The following is an 18,054-nucleotide window of genomic DNA, read 5'->3' as shown; positions in this document are numbered from 1 at the left end:
GGTTCGAGACGAAAATAAGATGGACATACAAAAACAAATATATATCTATCTTCCGGATGCATATTTGCAGTAATAAAATAAGTTGCACAAAACGAAATTCGAATACAGTCATCTTTAAGTGGCGATCGAGCGAACTAGTTTTTAATGGTGTTAGCTCGAATACACTCCTTTGTTATCATCTGCAATCAAAGAATAGGAAGCCATTCGTTATAAGGATCGTATGTGGACATTTATAATATTTCAATTATTTCATAGAATACAATTCAATCAGCAGGCTATTAAAAGTCAAGTTTTTAAGGGATTTGGAAAAGACAAATTCGCTTTTTTATTTCTTTGTCCTTGAAGGACTCATTCTAATTTACAGGTGCATTTGTAATAACATATGGTGAGATGAATTTTATGAATCTGTTTTTATTCATTGCTTTTGATTTTAGTTCAAAACTATGTTTCATTAGCTAGTGCATGGTGGATCAATGCCAAATAATTATAATTCATTAAATGAATCAATTTCATGATTATAATGATAACAATGAAGAAAACTTTGTCATTTTTGTATTTCCTGTTAAAACAATAAATATTGTTCTGTTCAAAAATTGGAAGAAATTTGCGAGTAACTTGTATTTCTTTAGCTGTTGATGTTGGCTGGAATTAACAGATATTTTCTAAAAATACAGCACTTGATGTAATGTCAACATAAAAACTTGTGGAAACCATATGTAAAATAATTTCACTTTATTATCATGTCTGGAATTTCAAATTAGAAAACACATGCTACATAGTATATAAAATTTGTCTGTATAGGCAAGTTGAAACATAGGCAATGTTTATTGTATGAATTATCACATACATGTACAGTATTCATTTTTTAGAATTGATATTTTCACCCCTTCAATTATCGATCTAAATGGAAGCATATACAAAGCTATTCCTCCTACATTTAGGTAGTGACACAATTGCCACTTCTGTTTAAGTTGCCCCAATTTTCCTGTTGAAAAGAGATTTATTATGAGCAGTAGATTTAGGATCATAAGGGGGGGGGGCACATAAGTTTGAAAACATTTGAACAGCAATTGCAGTTCATAAGTGAACAAATTATCCATTCATCCAACTATTTCAGGAAGGTTAAAAGACAACACATAGTTCATACATAATTCTCATTTTCTTAAAATCGTTTATTTGTTTGTATTTTTCCATTACATTTTTTCCTTCCAAGAAATGATAACAAACCAACAAGTTTGCCAAAATACCAATCAAATGACATTTCTTCACATGATTAAATCCATTTCAGTATTGTAAACAAGTTATACATGTAATTATGAAGGCACTTCACTTAATCAATGTGAAAACTTCATTGACAAAAATTACATTGACATATTGTTATAACCATTACATTGTGCAGTCTCTTCTCCACTGCCTATCACAATAATGACCAATAAAATACGATGTATAGAAACATATCAGCTGATGTACTTCTGTTACATAAATTGGCCATCTTTCTTGTTTTTGATTTTAACAAAATAATGGTACAGTAGAGCCTCCTTATAAAAACTGGTTTGCTATAAAATCTTTGTATTTGAGTATTGTGTATTATACCTGATAGGGCAAGCATTCAATATATTAGGCAATTTGTTCTTCAAAAAAAAAAATACTAACGATGGATAAATAAAACATTTATCTAATATTTTGGGATTTCATTTCTATACTGGATACACATTACATGTAGGACTTCATCAGTCACATTGCAGCTGTATTTCCTTTTACATTTTACTTTTGCACAGAATCCATATTTTAGGGCAAAATAGAATACATACTTGGCATATTAGCTAATCCATATGATCACATGTATGCAAAAAGACATATACCAACCGCATTTTATAAAAATAATTGAATTATTAAAGAATAAGAAGTAATATTATCAAATTAATAACTTGAGTTGCCATTATCTCGGTAAGCTATTAACTAATACTATAGTCAAACCAGCATGGCTGACACTATATTTGTCAACACACAGAACGAAAGACAGAAGAATGACCAAGTCGGTTGGCTTAGCGGTGGGACTCGGGTAGAAAAATAGATCTGCAATGAATAATCTATCATCTTTGGTCTTTTGGAGCTTCATTTATAAAGATTTTGGAATTCAGATATCTGGAATGATCTGTACATCCTAAATCAAACACTGTTGATTAATCACTGAAGAGGTTCATCTGATTGGTGATGTTACTTGAATTAGAGTTCTTTCTTCACAATCAGTGGACAAAATTCCTGTTTTGGTATTAAGCTTTCACTTGCATCCTGCAAGCTTCCTCAGACCTATGTCGTAGCTGGCGCTATTGCGGATGCAGTATGATGAAATGGAACTTCATAGAATGCAAGCTTAGCTTATTGAAACAGGTCATTTCAATGAATTGTGAAAATTTGATTATGAAGTCACTTCCAATGTGGCTTCTGTATGAAGAATTTACTGGCTTGCTACAGTTTGCTGGCGTGTGGGTGCTCCTCTGATACTCTGTCTATGAGTAGCTGGCTAGGCTTCCAGTATGGACTGTTAGCTGTATGGGGAAACAATTCAAAGAGAAACGGTTAAAAAGATAGACAACAGACTCCACATGAAATTGAGATGGTGAAGTAGTAAATATCTTGGAATACCGGTACCATAATTGGAACATCTATAATAGATGTAAGGCTTATAATTGTGCCTCAACAGTAATCACAGGCCTGTCTTGGTACATGTATGATATTAGATCAACCAAATACTTGTACAGATAGCTTTTGAAATTTGATTAAGTGTTTATGTTCAGGCTAAAAATTTGAAACTTAATAATAAAGCAAAATGAACCACCCTCACCCTCTGAATACCTTTCATATTTTAAGTGAACTTGTCTTGTTTAAAAGTGACAACTCAACATTTGGAACACATAATAACAAAATATATTTTTCTCTATCTCACACAAAAAAGCACTTAACCCCTCAATGCCCCCCCCCCCTTCCATTTTGTGCAATATTTCAATCTGGATCAGGAGAGGAGTATGACTGGACACATATTCCATACATGATGAGAGAAGCAGAGTCTGGAGTGGCTCAAGACAGAGTTACATGGAGAATGGAATCAAGAAGACCATGTAATAATGTTTTCATGTATATGCATGTCTTTATATGTATGTTTATGTTATGCAGGGCCCCAAAGCATAACAGTATCTTAACTACTGGTGGGGCTACTATGTTGAAATGAATAAATAAATACAAAATCAAATAAGACAGGAACCCTCAATTAAGGATCGATGGGTTTACATACAAATTATGTTCCTCTGATAGGATGCCAAATGGAGTCCCTGTGAAGAGGAGAGTCTACTCCGGGTTTACGAACCCACTGCACTATTCATATAAGAGTAGGGGAAAACCCATGTAGTAGTGGTCAAGCTATGCACCCCCAATCAGTTATACCGGGAGGAGAGACCCGAGGGTTACAGTGATTCAGTTCACTTTTTCACCTCCTATGCACAGGTGACACCATATAATAATAACATGTATGATGAAATAAACTACTGGTAATTCCACTTACGATGTTCGAAGTGGTAAAACATTATTCTCTCCAGAACTTTAGGCAGGCCAACGATATTCTTAGCGTAGTACATGGGTCCTCCTGTATGTCTCGGCCAACCATAACCATACAACCTAAAAGATATTTGCAGGAGAGAGGAAAGGCATGACATTTATAGCCACTTAAGAATAAGAAATTTAAAAAATGCATTTGATGATACATTTTTTTTTAAAGATTGATACTTTTGCTCGGCCAACCATAAAATGATATCTACTATGGAGAAAAGAAAGGAAATTTATGAGCTATTCAACCATTCATAGATGAGCAAATGAATGTCTTAGTTTGCAAGTGATAATGTACATTGTACAGTGTACCAGTATGTCTTAGTTTTCCATGGATCTTAGACAGCTTAATAATAATGCACAATTGGCCACTTTTCGTTAGAAGCATGATAACGTGAGAAAGCACAACAAAACTGTTCTGTCCAGTCTTATAAGCAGTTTGCACAGATAAAATTATTCATATTTCTCTTTGAAATCATAGTTGCATATTACAGTTTATTATAAGATATGAAATACTGCTCATATAAAACAAATTAGGGCATGTTATTTCAAGAATAGCCATGAAACTTCCACATATAAAATAATCCACACTTTCAGCACTACATTTAAGCAAGTTCAGCTTCAAGGATTAGTAACTTTTGAATTATCATCAGGCAACAAAATTATAGTCACACAACGCACACTCTGTAGACAATTACTCGAGTGTTTTTCCTACGAAGACTGAATTCCCAATTTCAATCCAAACCAGACACTGTACCTAACCCGAACCCTAAATCTAACCTAAAACCCATTCCCAACTGCATCCCTAACCCTATTCCTTTGATGAAATACAGCCTGCAGAACATGTTGCTGAGCAAATAAGCTTGCTTTTAAACCTAGTATGAAGCAGTAGAAAGTTGTCTTCTTACCAGACCATATCTATATCTTCATCCGATGATGCTATCTGCTCTTCTAAGCACTTGAAACCTTCGTTGATAAGACCATACAGACACCGCTCAAGAATCTCCTATTAAAAGAAAAGGTATCAAGATTAGTTTAACCCTTTACATGCTGTATGCAATTTGATCTGCCCACATTTCTAATTAATTCTCATTTATTTGAACAAAGGAAATTATTTTCTTCTTGAAGTTACACAGAGGAAGGGGTGTTAGTGTAAAAAGTAATGAGGAAAAATAACAATTGCCTAACTTGACTCAGCACAAATGATTTGTGATACATGCCTGCAAATGAGGTAGCACTAGGATACCATAGTAATGGGAAAGTTTTACGGGCATAAAAAAGGGAAATACGCAATACCCTCCAATCTTAATTTCAGTTTGTCATAGCACACACCTGAATTGTAGGAATATACAACATTGCACAAAGAATCTTGTCAAACATCTTTCCTGTCCATTATCTACATGTACTGCATGCAATATTTTCAACAATGAGCTTTGCCTGCATAATATTTAGAAATTGTAACCAGTTGGATACAATATGATCTTGGCATAATGCAGATAATCCATATGTTCCAGGTAGAGTCCTTAGACATAACATACACTGAGCTAGAGACTGAAACTTCACCTGTGCTGGGATGTGTCGTCTAGTGATACCAGCCTTCTCTGAGACCTCCATGATCATCTGAGTGACCTCAGGATCGACTGCTGGCTTGCGACCGCCTGGCTTGCCATAGTTGTAGAAACCCTTGCCTGGACGAGAAAAAAAAACATTGATGACATATTATTCACACAGTCAATACATTCTATGCATTCCACGAATATGGAATGACAATTTGGACGACTGTGGACAACAATCTGAACCCCACATGGTCAGATTGGATTTTTTTGTTTTCATCTTTGTTGGTAAATTGAAAACCAAAGAGAGTTAAACATTCCAAATAACCCCCCCCCCCCCACCCCTATTTCCGAATCATGTCTAGCAATGCCCCGACTTCCAGTTTTCTTTCTCATGTTTTCTCTTGTGTACCATTACCATCTCTAAATCCCTCCCAATCTGTCTCTATCTCTCCCACTTGGTTGATTTGTCACTGCTCTCCTTTGTTCCTCTATCCCGAATGTTCTTGATAGTCCTTGAATTGATTTATTGATCCCATTAAAATTACCACTTTCATTTTTTTTCTGTCAATTATTCTTTCTTTCTGTCAATTATTCTTTCCTTCTGTCAATCAATTATTTCTTCTCTCAGTTCTTCTATCCTTTGATCAATCATTCTTACCTGCTTTCTGTCCAAGTCTTCCATTCTCCACCATCCAATCAGACAGAGGACTGTAGCGCTCTCCTTTCCTGATGAAATCATCTTGTCCTTCTCTCTGAATGTAACCATATTCCTTACGACTCTTATACCCGACATCAAGACCTACAAAACACACCAGGAAAATATGCATCAGCCAGGGAATACATATGTAGAAGTATGCTAAATGACTGCTATGTGGCTAAAAGGGTTGGTTGTTGAGGTAGTATAAACTTGCACATAGATAATCAATGATTAATTGGTGGGTTACAGCCAAAAGGATGAAGTGAACCTAAATGTAAGAAAGGGATCAGTATGATGATGATAAGGAGGAGGAGGAGGAGGAGGAGGAGGAGGAGGAGGAGGAGGAGGAGGAGGAGGAGGAGAATGGTGATGGTGGTGGTGATGATGATAACAGTGTGGGGTAGTGGTTTTGTTGATGATGATGATGATGATGATGATAATGGTGATGATGATGATAATGGTGATGATGAAGATAGTGAAAATGATGCTGGCGATGATGACGACAATGACAATGACAATGATGATGATAGTGATGATGATGATGATGATGATGATGATGATGATGGAGATGATGTTGCTGATAAAGATTTTGCTGCTGATGATGAGGACGATAATGGTGATGATGGTGATTGGGGTGGTTGCGGCATTGATAACCATGATAATGAGCATAATAACAGTGCTTTTGATAGTGACAGGAGTGTGCTCCTAGACCCAATTCTAAATCAAGGGAGCTTCACCCATTGACTACTGAATTCTGTTATGAGAAACAGGCTTAGTGCACAAACTACATGGTTCCTGTAGGCAATGGAGTGGGATGTCCAAAATGTGCTTCTTTTTACCGATTCTTATTTAGAGGCCAGGGACTCGTTTCACAAATCCTTTTTTCAATGACAAATATCAGTGATAAATCTGTCGATAAGCAATCAGAAGCAAGGATTTCAGTAGCTTATAACAAAAACTGTCATTTGTCACTGATGAAATTTTGTGAAACACCACCCAGGTCGAGACTCACCTGCCAAGTCTCCCATCCTACAGAGACCCATAGCTAGACCAAAGTCCTCCAAGACCTGGTCTACCTCGTTGGGAAGAGCACCCTCTTCCAGGAGGAAGATGGCCTCTCTAGAATATGGCCCAAGCATTCTGTTTCCAACAAAGGCAGGGCAGTTGCCAACCAAGACTGAGATCTAATAAAAGAAAATGTATTAATGTATCTATATTGTTCTCTATAGTCGCTCTGTATATGAACTATTTAATTTCCTTTTATGTATAAAATCAAGGAGAAAAAGCAAAAATGTCCTAGATCATTGCAGGAATCATTGACATTACCCACTATAAAGATTTCACTCTTCTTTTTTCTTTTTTATTTACTACAGTGTAAGTGTGTTTGATACACAGAATTTAACTACTGGTACATGTACTTAAATATTTTTTTAAAAAATCAATTTTTTTTTTAACAGAGACAATGATTTGAATTTAGCATCAACCATAATGCAATATTTCTTTATTATAATTTTTGTATAATAATCATTGAACACTAATATTCTACATCTTCTGGGGGGTGTTTCACAAAAATCCTAAGCTGAACTTATTACATGTATATGTAAGTTGGACGTAAAGATTATGGAAAGCTGTTAGCATCTTTGAAAATATGTTGTAAAAGTTATTTCAAAGTTAAATCAGGGAGATTTCATGTCCTTGATGTGGAATTTATGAAAAGTTTAAAATACTTGAATTTTTGCTTTTGAATATATTTTATTTTAAGGCTACAAATGTTTAAGTCCAACTTAGAGTTAAGTTTGGGATCTTTGTGAAACACCCCAGACATCATATTTAATGATAGAGGAGTGTTTTATTATATTAACAATGGGTTGTGAACAGCACTTACCTTTTTCAAGCGTTTCCCAAGATCCATAGCTGTTGCCATGGTTTCTGGTGAGGTATCTTTACCTCTGACATTCTCCAGGAGTTTCATGATGTGAGCAGGAGAGAAGAAATGCATCCCCATCACCTTATCAGGACGAGTGGTGGCTGAAGCCATCTGAAATGTGTGGAAAACAAATAGATAAGGCCTAAAACAAAAGATGTTGTATTGCTCTTTGCAACCGACCCAAAAATCTTGAAATCTACTGTTGGCTTTTTTAATTTTTTTTTTTTTTACTGTTTTTTAGAAGAAAAAAGTTTAATGAATTAAAAAAAATGTGTATAAAAACTTTCAAAACTAAGGAATATTAGCCCAAAGAGGAAGCAAAAACTATAAAAAAGACTTTAAAAAAAGAAAAAGATTTCCGACCGACCGACCCATGTTTTGGCACCTAAAGGGCAATACATCTTATATTTTGTTTAGGCCTAATGAACCCATTTCACAGAAAATCAGTCAAGGACATGGAAGGGTTTGGTACTGCACCTGTGTAACTTGCTTGAATAAAGGTAGATTTTAGTTTTACGTTAAGACACATTTTCCCCAGAGCTCAGCCTCAAATGTCTTGGGCGCTGTAATAAATTTACCCCTTGCCTACGGGAAATGGGTGCTTCTTGTATTGAGCGTATGGGGAGTACAGAAATCAGTAGTTAATGGGTTTATACGCCACTGATGCACTAGCTGTTATGACACACTATGCTTTCAATTCCTTAGAGCAATTTTTTGTTGAGATAACACAATTGGAGTATAATCAAACATACTGTAATGAACTTGTACATGAGGAATTGAATTTATCCAAATTATGTGAACATACATGTACATCTATTAAAGGTAAGAGTACATGTATTAGCTTTGTGATACAGAAGCTTGTAAAGTTTCATGGAATATACAAGTTACCTCATCAATATCCAGTGTGGATGTATTACTAGCAAGGATGGCACTGGGCTTGCAGACACCATCAAGTGTCTTCAAGATCTCCTTCTTCAAGGCCATGTTCTCAAAGACCGCTTCGACCACCACATCAACGTCCTTCAGGTCATTGTAGGTCAGGGTCGGACGGACCAAGGAGAAGATCTGCTGGGCTTTGGACTCGCTCATACGACCCTGCTTGACCCCATGAGCTAGGATACCCTGCACCATCTTCAGACCTTTGTCAAGGTACTGCATGTAAATAATCAAACAATCAAAGAAAGCAGAGCAAGGTTATGTCGGTTCAGAGTAGTACTAGAGTTGTCCCACAGCAGTCCCAAATTCAGAGCTGAATAGGCTTTTTCTCTTACCTGACTACCTAAAACACAATTAACAGTATCTCAGACAGTAATATTTCATATTTCTCAATTTGTATTCATGTTATTATACACAAATTTTAAAAATCTCAAAAATGTGGGATGGTATACTAAAAATCACTTATTTCATTGAAATTGAAAAACATTGAAATTTCAATTTTCACAGTACAGTGCAGCAGCGTGTATGAGCTGTGGCCAGGTGGGGTTCCACTATTTCTTAGGGGGGGGGAGCCAAATTCGAAATCAATTTGAAATTTAGTGTGCTGAAATTTGAAAGATCGTGCTGGCCAAAATTTCGCTCAGTAGGGGGGGGGGGGGGGGGGGGGGGGTATTGGGCACTATTCTTTTTTTTTTTTTTTGCTCCTGAAAATTTAAAAGTCGAATCCACCCCCTTGGGCCATCTAAAAAAAAAAGGTAAAATTAATGCGTTTTTACACATTTTTTTCCCAGGGGGGGGGGGGCCCTAGATCGTATCAAACCCTCACCTGTTGGTTCTGCTCTGTGAGATAGGTCGGTATACCAGCCATGACCATTGACATCGTGATGCCGACACCCATGGTACCTGCACCAATCACAGCAGCTGATTTGACCTCTTGACCCTTGGCTGTCTTGTAGCTGGCCGACCCATCAGGGACATGCCACTGGAACAATTAGAGAGAGAGAGAGAGAGAGAGAGAGAGAGAGAGAGATGGAGAATGGGGTTTAGGCAGGGATGTTTGTGAGAGATTAACCTGATATAGCACCAAAAGGAACAGAATTGATACCAATGGGACAGACCTACAAATGTATCTTAATTCCTCCAGTAAATCTTAATAACTTTACTATGCTCACACAATACATAGTAGAGGGCTAGCAGTGCCCAGTAATCTTCAACATATTCCATAGTATCAAACATAACAAATTAGAAACTTGTTTGAAGTTCAAGAGGATAGATGAGCCTTTTTGATGAATTATTTCCCAGGCAAAGTTGTCATTTTAAGGCGCCTGAGGCACTCACAGCTTTAACAAGAAATGGAATGACAGGACATTAAAATAGAATTATATAAATGGAATGAAATGAAATTAAATGCCAATGTACCTTTGAGACAGCTCTCTCTGCAAAGAAAGCATATTGGAGTGCCTGGGTTTGATCCGAGATGGCAAGGAAAGTCTGAATATTTTTCTCCCTGAATGTTTGAAACCAAAATAAATTGATGAAAATTATATGATGATGTTCCCACTTATTACCTTGGATACGGCTCGTTCGGAAAAGAAGGCGTATTGGAGAGCTCCGGACTGTTCTCCGAGGCCAAGGAATTCTGAAATGTGTCTCTCCCTGGGAATTAAATGTCAACAAATTGGAAGTGTCAACAACAACAAATGAATGAGCGAAATATATGCACACATGATGCTTACAGAAACAGGATTGTCAAGCAGAATTCGCATCTCTCATTGGAATGACAAAATAAAATAAAAGGAGATCCATGCCTCCATTTCTCATCTTCATGGTTCCTCTCACACAAATTCAATGTTCATGTATATACAGGCTAAGCATGCATTGGTGACTTAGTTACAATTAACTATTACTGGTGAAAGCCTGCCCCCCACTTGCTATAACTCCAAAATGAAAATAGGTGAAATATTATAGTTTGTCGGCCAAATATAGCCTTTTGCTATACACAACAAACTGCTAGTTTTATACCGGTACTTCTGTATTTCAATCAAGTTCAATTTGACTTGATTCAAATTCATTGGTCATGCACACAATTATAGGTAAAATTTGTATAAAAATTATACGGTGGCTGTTTCTATACAAATATAAAAGATATCAAATAAACATATCTGTATAATATTTACATGGTATCTCAAACACAGTACATACACATATGTGTAAATAATTGTATTGAATTAACAAATAATATGTCATATTTTCTTACATCTTGAGGCCTTCCTCAAAGGAGCTTGCCTTTGTTGCAGCCTCTATAGCCTTAACACAGAAGAGAGGAGAGTACATGCCTCTGGCTTTGGCTGCAACCTTCTCATAAGCCACTGAAAAAGAACAAAAAACAAGTTACAAAAGAAATAACTACATGTACACAAGAGCGGTGAGCGATTTGCTCTTAGAAGTTGTGAAAGACCTCTAAAAATTAAAAAAGGGGAAAGAAAGAGGTTACTATTAACTCGTTGACTACTTAATTTATTCATTGCCATTGGTTTAATACAGGGGCTACCAGGTCTCAGTAGGCAATGCGTTAAAACCAGTGGGATGAGAACAGAGTGCATATTTCCATAAATACTTGTATCTGTCCAAGATCCCTTAATCTGAAGTAATGAAAGATTATGTCCAACTGACAAGACTCCCTAAATATTCAAACTTCATAATCATATATACAAATGTATGCTAAAAACTGACTCCTTGGTTCCTTGTTTTCCTTTTAGGGATCATTTCTATAGTATGTACCGTTCTCTTACGACACACTAGTGTCCTCCCAAAGGAAAACAAGGAATCAAGGAGTCAGTTTTGAGCAAAAATGGTCAGATACCCTTATTTTTGAGGGATCAGTGTATTTCCCCACTTTGCCTTCTCAGGCCTTTCTCAGGAAAGATATCCAAAAGAGAATTAAAAAAAACTACTTTCTTTTTTCTCTAGGAACAGGTATTATACACCAATGAAACAACACTTTCACTCATGATACCCGATAATACAAATTCATTGGTACATTAAACTGCACATACTTTTGAAGACCATGGGTGTGGTCTCATCAACCTTGACCGGCATCTGACTGACACGCCTTGGTCCTACTGGATCACCGGCAATGCTCTCTGCGAAGGCCACGCCCTGCTCCATGTAATCGTCTTCCAGTACCTAAAGTAATAAGATTGACGCAAAGACATAATAATAATAATCTTCTTCTTCTTATCGAGTCACTACACAAGTCCCGTCCAGTGGTCCACACAGGCTTTGGCACGGCAATAATAATAATAATACTTAGTTTTTATATAGCGCATATTGCAATCACTAAGCGCTTCCAAACTTGGAGATTATTACCCCGGCTTTAGCTGTGCTGCCATTACAGCGCTCTAGCATTTCAAATAATTAATTCCTATCAGGTACCCATTTACATCACCTGGGTTGAGTGTGGCAAATTATGTAGATCAATGTCTTGCCAAAGAACATAAGTGCCGCGGCGGGTCTCAAACCGTGAACATGGGTGTTCAATTGTGATATCAATTACGGTAATACATACTTTCCAGCTTTATGTAGTAGTCTGTAATTAAGTGGTTTGACGTTATTAAAAAAGGGATGCAAAGTCTGTGGCTTTGAGCTAAGGATTAAAGGTGCTCAGTTACAGTATAAGGCGTTGTGGTACATGGCTTCTCTCAACCTATTTGTACATGTAGGTGTATCTAGAAGGATGAATATCAAATCAAATTATCATGCTTCCAACTGACTCATAAATTTACATTTTCATACACACTGTACAATGTATAAAACACATCATGTGACTGCAACATTAATTTCTCTTGAGAAATACATATTTTTTCAGTACAGATTGAACATGTAATCTTTGTTTTTATTGGTATATTCAATTATTGAGGGCTACAATACTTCACTTAGCTTCCATCCTCCACTTGTATACGTAAACTGGAACATAAAATAGTGGAGAGTATCATACCACGAGTGTTTGATGGTGAGTTTGATAGCTAGTTGCCCAACCTTGTCAATAATGCCCATCTTGTGAGCCTCCTTGGCCGATATATGGCGTCCTGAGGTTATCATATCAATGGCATTAGGGATTGACATGACCCGAGGGACCTTCTGAGTTCCTGTCGCTCCAGGGACTAGACCAATGTGCACTTCTGGAAGACCAATCCTAGAGATAGAAGAAAGAAATGAGTTCCTTTAAATAGGTTCTTCTGGCTATTAAATTATACGTAGGTGGCCTTTACCCCAGATTACTTTACCCCCTACCTTGTTGTTAAAAGAAATACGGCATGAGATTGTTTCTGCTAATTTACCTTTTTTCTCTTCTTTTATCCCCTAAACAGCAATATGTTTAATATTTGATGGGATTTTTATCCTACGGAAGACAGTTACAGCTAAATCTAAAAATACTGTATAACAATAGCATCAAATTTTTGACACTTCTCATCGGCTACATTCTTGAACCCATTTTATAATTGTAAATAATGTTCCAGTGGCAGAGGACATATATACATGTACAGTATAATTGCTTTACATGGGCCACAAATGAGAATTGTACCAACACTGTGAATTTCCCTTCCATAACTCCCACACGTACAATTGTGATCTCAATTATAGTAATACTTACTTTCCAGCTTTATGTATGAGTCTGTAATGGCATCCTAGTGCAAGCTCTACCCCACCTCCTAGTGATGTACCATGCATGACTGCTACAACGGGTTTGCTACATGCTTCTACCGCTTTGGTCACATCTATCAAGTGTGGTTCTATGGAAGGACAACAAATCTTGAAAATATAAGTATACTAAAATTCATGGATAATGCGGTAGTACAATAACGGAGACACATGCACAAGGAAGTCCAATTATGTTTGTTTATGTCACCAAACCATGACCCTATTGCCAAACAGAGATTCCCTATATCATAAATAATCTCACTTTAATTCAGAAATGACTTAACTTTATAAGTCTTTGTTCAGGGCCTGTTGCATAAAACTTACCATTGGTGGTAACTTTGCAATCAATGTCAACTACCATGCTTACAGGGCTAAACAGCCAATTAAATCAAGGTTTCCATGGTACATGTAGTTACCAACTTACCACCAATGGTAAGTTTGTGCAATGGGGCCCTGGTATATTCAATTGGACTAAAATAGTGTATGTTGGATTTGTCTGCTTCTATCTATACTCAAGTCAATGTCCTATGGAGGGTTGATACCATTTTGATTTGTCCTTGATTCACTTTGTTATAATTTTTATTTCCATTTTCTTTAGAGCAACTAGATTTTGCCAAGTCCCCTTGAAATACACTGCATAGTACAAAGGGCGTAACATGAATGTGATAAAAGTAACTCTATATTACTTTTTGTGTTCACTCAGTTACCTTTGAAGACCAGTTCAGGATTGGTGAATTCTGTGATATCAGCCCCGGCACAGAATGCTCTGCCAGAGCCGCAGAGGACTATGCTCTTTACTGATGTATCTTGCTCTGCTTCCTGTAGTATAGCAATTTGAAGAAAATAAAAGAAATCCAAGTAAACGTATCAAAATATGAATGCTTAATCCCTATAAAGTTGGAACTATGTTTTTGAGCAGTTATCATATCTGAACTTTCAATAGTTGAATATACACATTCAAGTGAGTAAGTTGCTGATTGCATGGGAATAAATCTACAATGAAATCATAAATATCTTGATAATCAGACAGGTAATCGGCTTGTAAAAGTCATGGGATTCCTGACTGACCTGAAGGTTTATAATTATCATTGCAGCATGAGCTAAATCAAGGATTTTTTAAAGGATCTTAGACAAAATTACCCAATCCATTTAACATTACATTATTCAAAATCAAAATAATTCAGTCATAAGGTGTGTTGACCTTCACAAGTTTGACCTTTAGGCTTTGTGCATACACTACACCATACACTCTAATCTTTAGATATGAATGTAAATACTGCTTTGTATGGATACCCTTTCACATACATATTGCACCGGTTCTGGATGCTCTTGTTTGCATAGTTTTGGAAAGAGGGCACCTTGATGATTTATGCTTTGGAATCGCTAACCTGACCTACAACCTACATGTAGAGGTGGTGCTAGTACTTGTGCATAAATATCCATGTTGACTCTTTGTAAGTGCAGTGATGAATATCTTGCAGAATCAAATGCAATGACCTTGGTATTCTGGAAAGCACTGTATCTGTTGAAAAGTGAAAAAAGCTGCATGCATCTTTGGGCCCCAAATATACTCTAAGATCTATCTGCCATAAATGTTTGATATATACTCTATTTATATGAATGTGAATGCTTCTTTACAGATCAGTATTTTTTTTTTTTTTGTCAGTCAAGCCTGGACAAGGCTCAACTGTGATGAAAAACTCTAGGAAGAAGTGCCATGTTTTTTTAACCAGAAATACATGAAGTATTACTCACCTTGATTGATTGAACTATAGAAGCTCTAGTTGGGTAGCTGTGAGGTAGAAAGAAGTGACACAGAGAAATAGGAAAGGAAATAGAAAGAGATAAATAAATGTACATTAATAAACCGTATGTTTAGGTATAGGAATTTAGAAATAGGAAGTTAGGAACCTTCATGGGGAAATTTCTGACTACATTCTTTTCATATTGTTTTAAAATCTATGATGCATTCTATCAAAAAGGCAAACACACTTGAAGTTATAGGTGTTGATCTCTTCTATTTTTACTATAATAGGATTTGTATTGCCACTAGGAAATACTTCATTCCATTACATCAGATACAGTCCCATTGCTTGACTTTATCATGAAGAGTTTTATTTATTACACAGTTTATGATAAACTGTTTAAACAGAGCATGCATTTTGAAGTTATGAAAATCATCTACAGATATATCAATTTCGATCATAGATAAAAACTTGTTACAGTGTAAAGAGTCAAAGACTAAGAGTAGATACAGCTATTTACATTAAACTCTTATCCATAATGTAAGTCAGATATTGTTTCCGAACATGCACAAGGTCCTTGACTCTTTGGTAAAATGGTTCACATAATTACATGAAGTCTGGAAAGGTTGAATATTCAGAAAGATTCTTTCAAACAGTAAATCAATGAGCTTGTAGACAATATTTATGAATCTTTCAAATGTTTGTTGACAATATCATAGTGGTAAATATTCATGCCTTTAGTACCGGTATAGTACTTGATGCAATTTTTTGGAGAAATTCAATTGCAAACTTGACAGCTCAAATTTTCTTAGGTTTCCAGACAACACACGACCCCATCATACCTGTATGATAGGAGGCTGTGTGTCCGGGCGCAAATAAAGCCGTCACGTTTGTCTGGTATGCATGCACGGTGATGCACCAAACAGCAGTAAACATGATCATAATTATTTGTCCTTGTCTATCAGAAGTCTTCTTCTTCTTCTTCCTTTTGAGTACAGACCTCTTTACAGAGTATTATCGTACTATACTGGGGGTGTGTGCAGGTGGACCACTACACCGGGGTTGCCCCCTACTCTTATACGAATAGTGCAGTGGGTTCTTAGCGTGCAAAGGTAGTGACTCTTCTCTACACAGGGCCTCCATTTAACATCCTATCCGAGGGACAGAGTGTTTTCCACTTGACATAACCTGCATCTATGAACAAGGGGAGGGGCATGTTAACACACAACGCAGACTTCAGTCATCCGCCTGGGTGGGGTCTTGAATGAAAGATTTATGAAAATTTAGCATGTAAACTTCCTCAAATTACTATTTTAAGTCAACTGTCCAGATACACAACCTGTTAGCCTGACACATAACGTCTGGGTATATAGACAGTACAATGAGACAGCCTACATTTGTAGGCTTCATTCACTGTGGAAAAACTCTAGTTTAAATGACAGAGCACAAACAGACTCGGCTGAATTTAATAACATGTTAGCCATAATATTAAACACAAGAATCATTAGCAGAACAGGTTCAAATTCATTGACTTTCATGTACTTTACTAGATGTTACTAGCAGTGACTTCTTAATCTTAGTAATTATCAGAGTAGATCAAGGACCGGCGGCGTCACCATTCAAGGAGTTTGTATTATTGTCTTGCATTTGACTTGAACCCGTCCTGTTTTTTACTCTTGAATTTAGTAATGATACAAATTAGGTTTACATAAGCATAAGCTTCAGACGTGTTCTACTAATTCTGTGACTGCGTCTTCAAATTCTTTCAACTCAGTTTTAAAATAAAAACACATCTAGACTACTGTATGTATTGTAGTGTACTGAGCTGAGCTCCATTTAATTTCATACAGGAAATGATTCACCTGTTCACAATCACAGGTTTCCACAGGTTAAGAATAAGATGGTGGTGGTGGTTGACATGATGATGTAGGCCTAGTAAATTACATGCAGTATAAAACTGAAACATCAAATTTATCATTTACCTCAAGACATTGAGTGGCGGGTTTGTCAAAGTCACAACGGCAACTTGCCCACGCTTCGATAGAGTCGCCATTGCTTCTGATGCTACAGCGCTGCTCGTGCACAGATTCGACTTGACGAAGAGCTGTACCAATTTCCTCGCACGTAACATAGCGAGAAGGCTGGCTGTATAACGAAATTTATGCAGGCGGTCCACGTCCGTTTAAAATAACTTTAATGGTCGTAAAATTATAGTTGGTGATCATTAGTCCGGAGATTAAACATTGAGGCACATCGTATGGGCTAGGCCACTGGGTTCGAACGGCTGCTGGGTGTCACAAAGTCCATCATTTTGCCGTGATAACCCTCTCAAGTTCGTGAACTTTACTCACTATTTCCACAGTGCAAACTGATGTCCGTACCTCGTTTGTTTAACAGTGCTAGTCTTAATCTAAGTAAAGCAAACTTTTATAAAATAAATTTGTTTATTTTTACTCAAATTATTCTGGAATTTTATTTCAAAATATAAGAGTTATTTATTTAACTGCCTTTATTTTATGAAATTTGTTTTAAAAATATTTCAAAAGGCAATTTTTTTATTTGATATCGAATTGCAATGAATCGCACATCGATACATGCGCATTGCTAGAGACTATAGCGTGAATGTGACGAAATGTAAACAAACCTGAAAACTCCCAGGGCAGTCCATGTGTATGGTAATGTAGGGGGCGGATCCAAGGGGCGTGTCAGGGGATTCCCCCTTCTTACTTCAACATGTGAGTCGATGGTAAAACTTTGTGTTATTTGTATTCCAAGTATTTATACAGAGTTAAAGTCAAAGAAACATACCCTTTTTAGCCCTATGTTTATAATGCCACTAAGAATATCATTTTTTCATAATCATTTCTTTCTACACCTAAATATTTCGATGTT

At 36.6% G+C, this 18,054-nt stretch overlaps 1 protein-coding gene across 2 annotated transcripts; it reads right to left on the bottom strand.

Annotated features, from left to right (window-relative positions):
* Positions 1–717: 717 nt before the first annotated feature.
* Positions 718–17,536, bottom strand: LOC753669 (peroxisomal bifunctional enzyme-like). Of its 2 annotated transcripts, none has more exons than XM_030989989.1 (17): positions 17,145–17,536; positions 15,173–15,209; positions 14,125–14,236; positions 13,371–13,509; positions 12,755–12,911; positions 11,773–11,902; positions 10,974–11,085; positions 10,285–10,372; positions 9,543–9,698; positions 8,669–8,932; positions 7,739–7,891; positions 6,866–7,037; positions 5,815–5,955; positions 5,164–5,288; positions 4,509–4,606; positions 3,560–3,672; positions 718–2,549 (listed from the first exon to the last, which is right to left on the bottom strand). In XM_030989989.1, exons 1-17 carry the CDS (start codon positions 17,291–17,293, stop codon positions 2,470–2,472), a joined length of 2,226 nt encoding a protein of 741 aa, XP_030845849.1. In that variant the 5' UTR covers positions 17,294–17,536; the 3' UTR covers positions 718–2,469. The 2 variants fall into 2 exon arrangements, with proteins under 2 accessions (XP_030845849.1, XP_030845850.1); XM_030989990.1 differs by lacking the exon at positions 10,285–10,372 and adding an exon at positions 10,136–10,223.
* Between the last annotated feature and the right edge of the window lie 518 nt (positions 17,537–18,054).

This window comes from Strongylocentrotus purpuratus, unplaced genomic scaffold (assembly GCF_000002235.5).
Source record: "Strongylocentrotus purpuratus isolate Spur 01 unplaced genomic scaffold, Spur_5.0 spur5_scaffold_19, whole genome shotgun sequence".
Lineage (NCBI taxonomy): Eukaryota > Metazoa > Echinodermata > Echinoidea > Camarodonta > Strongylocentrotidae > Strongylocentrotus > Strongylocentrotus purpuratus.
Note: the sequence above shows the minus strand (reverse complement) of the source record. Positions and strands in the feature narration are given on the sequence as shown.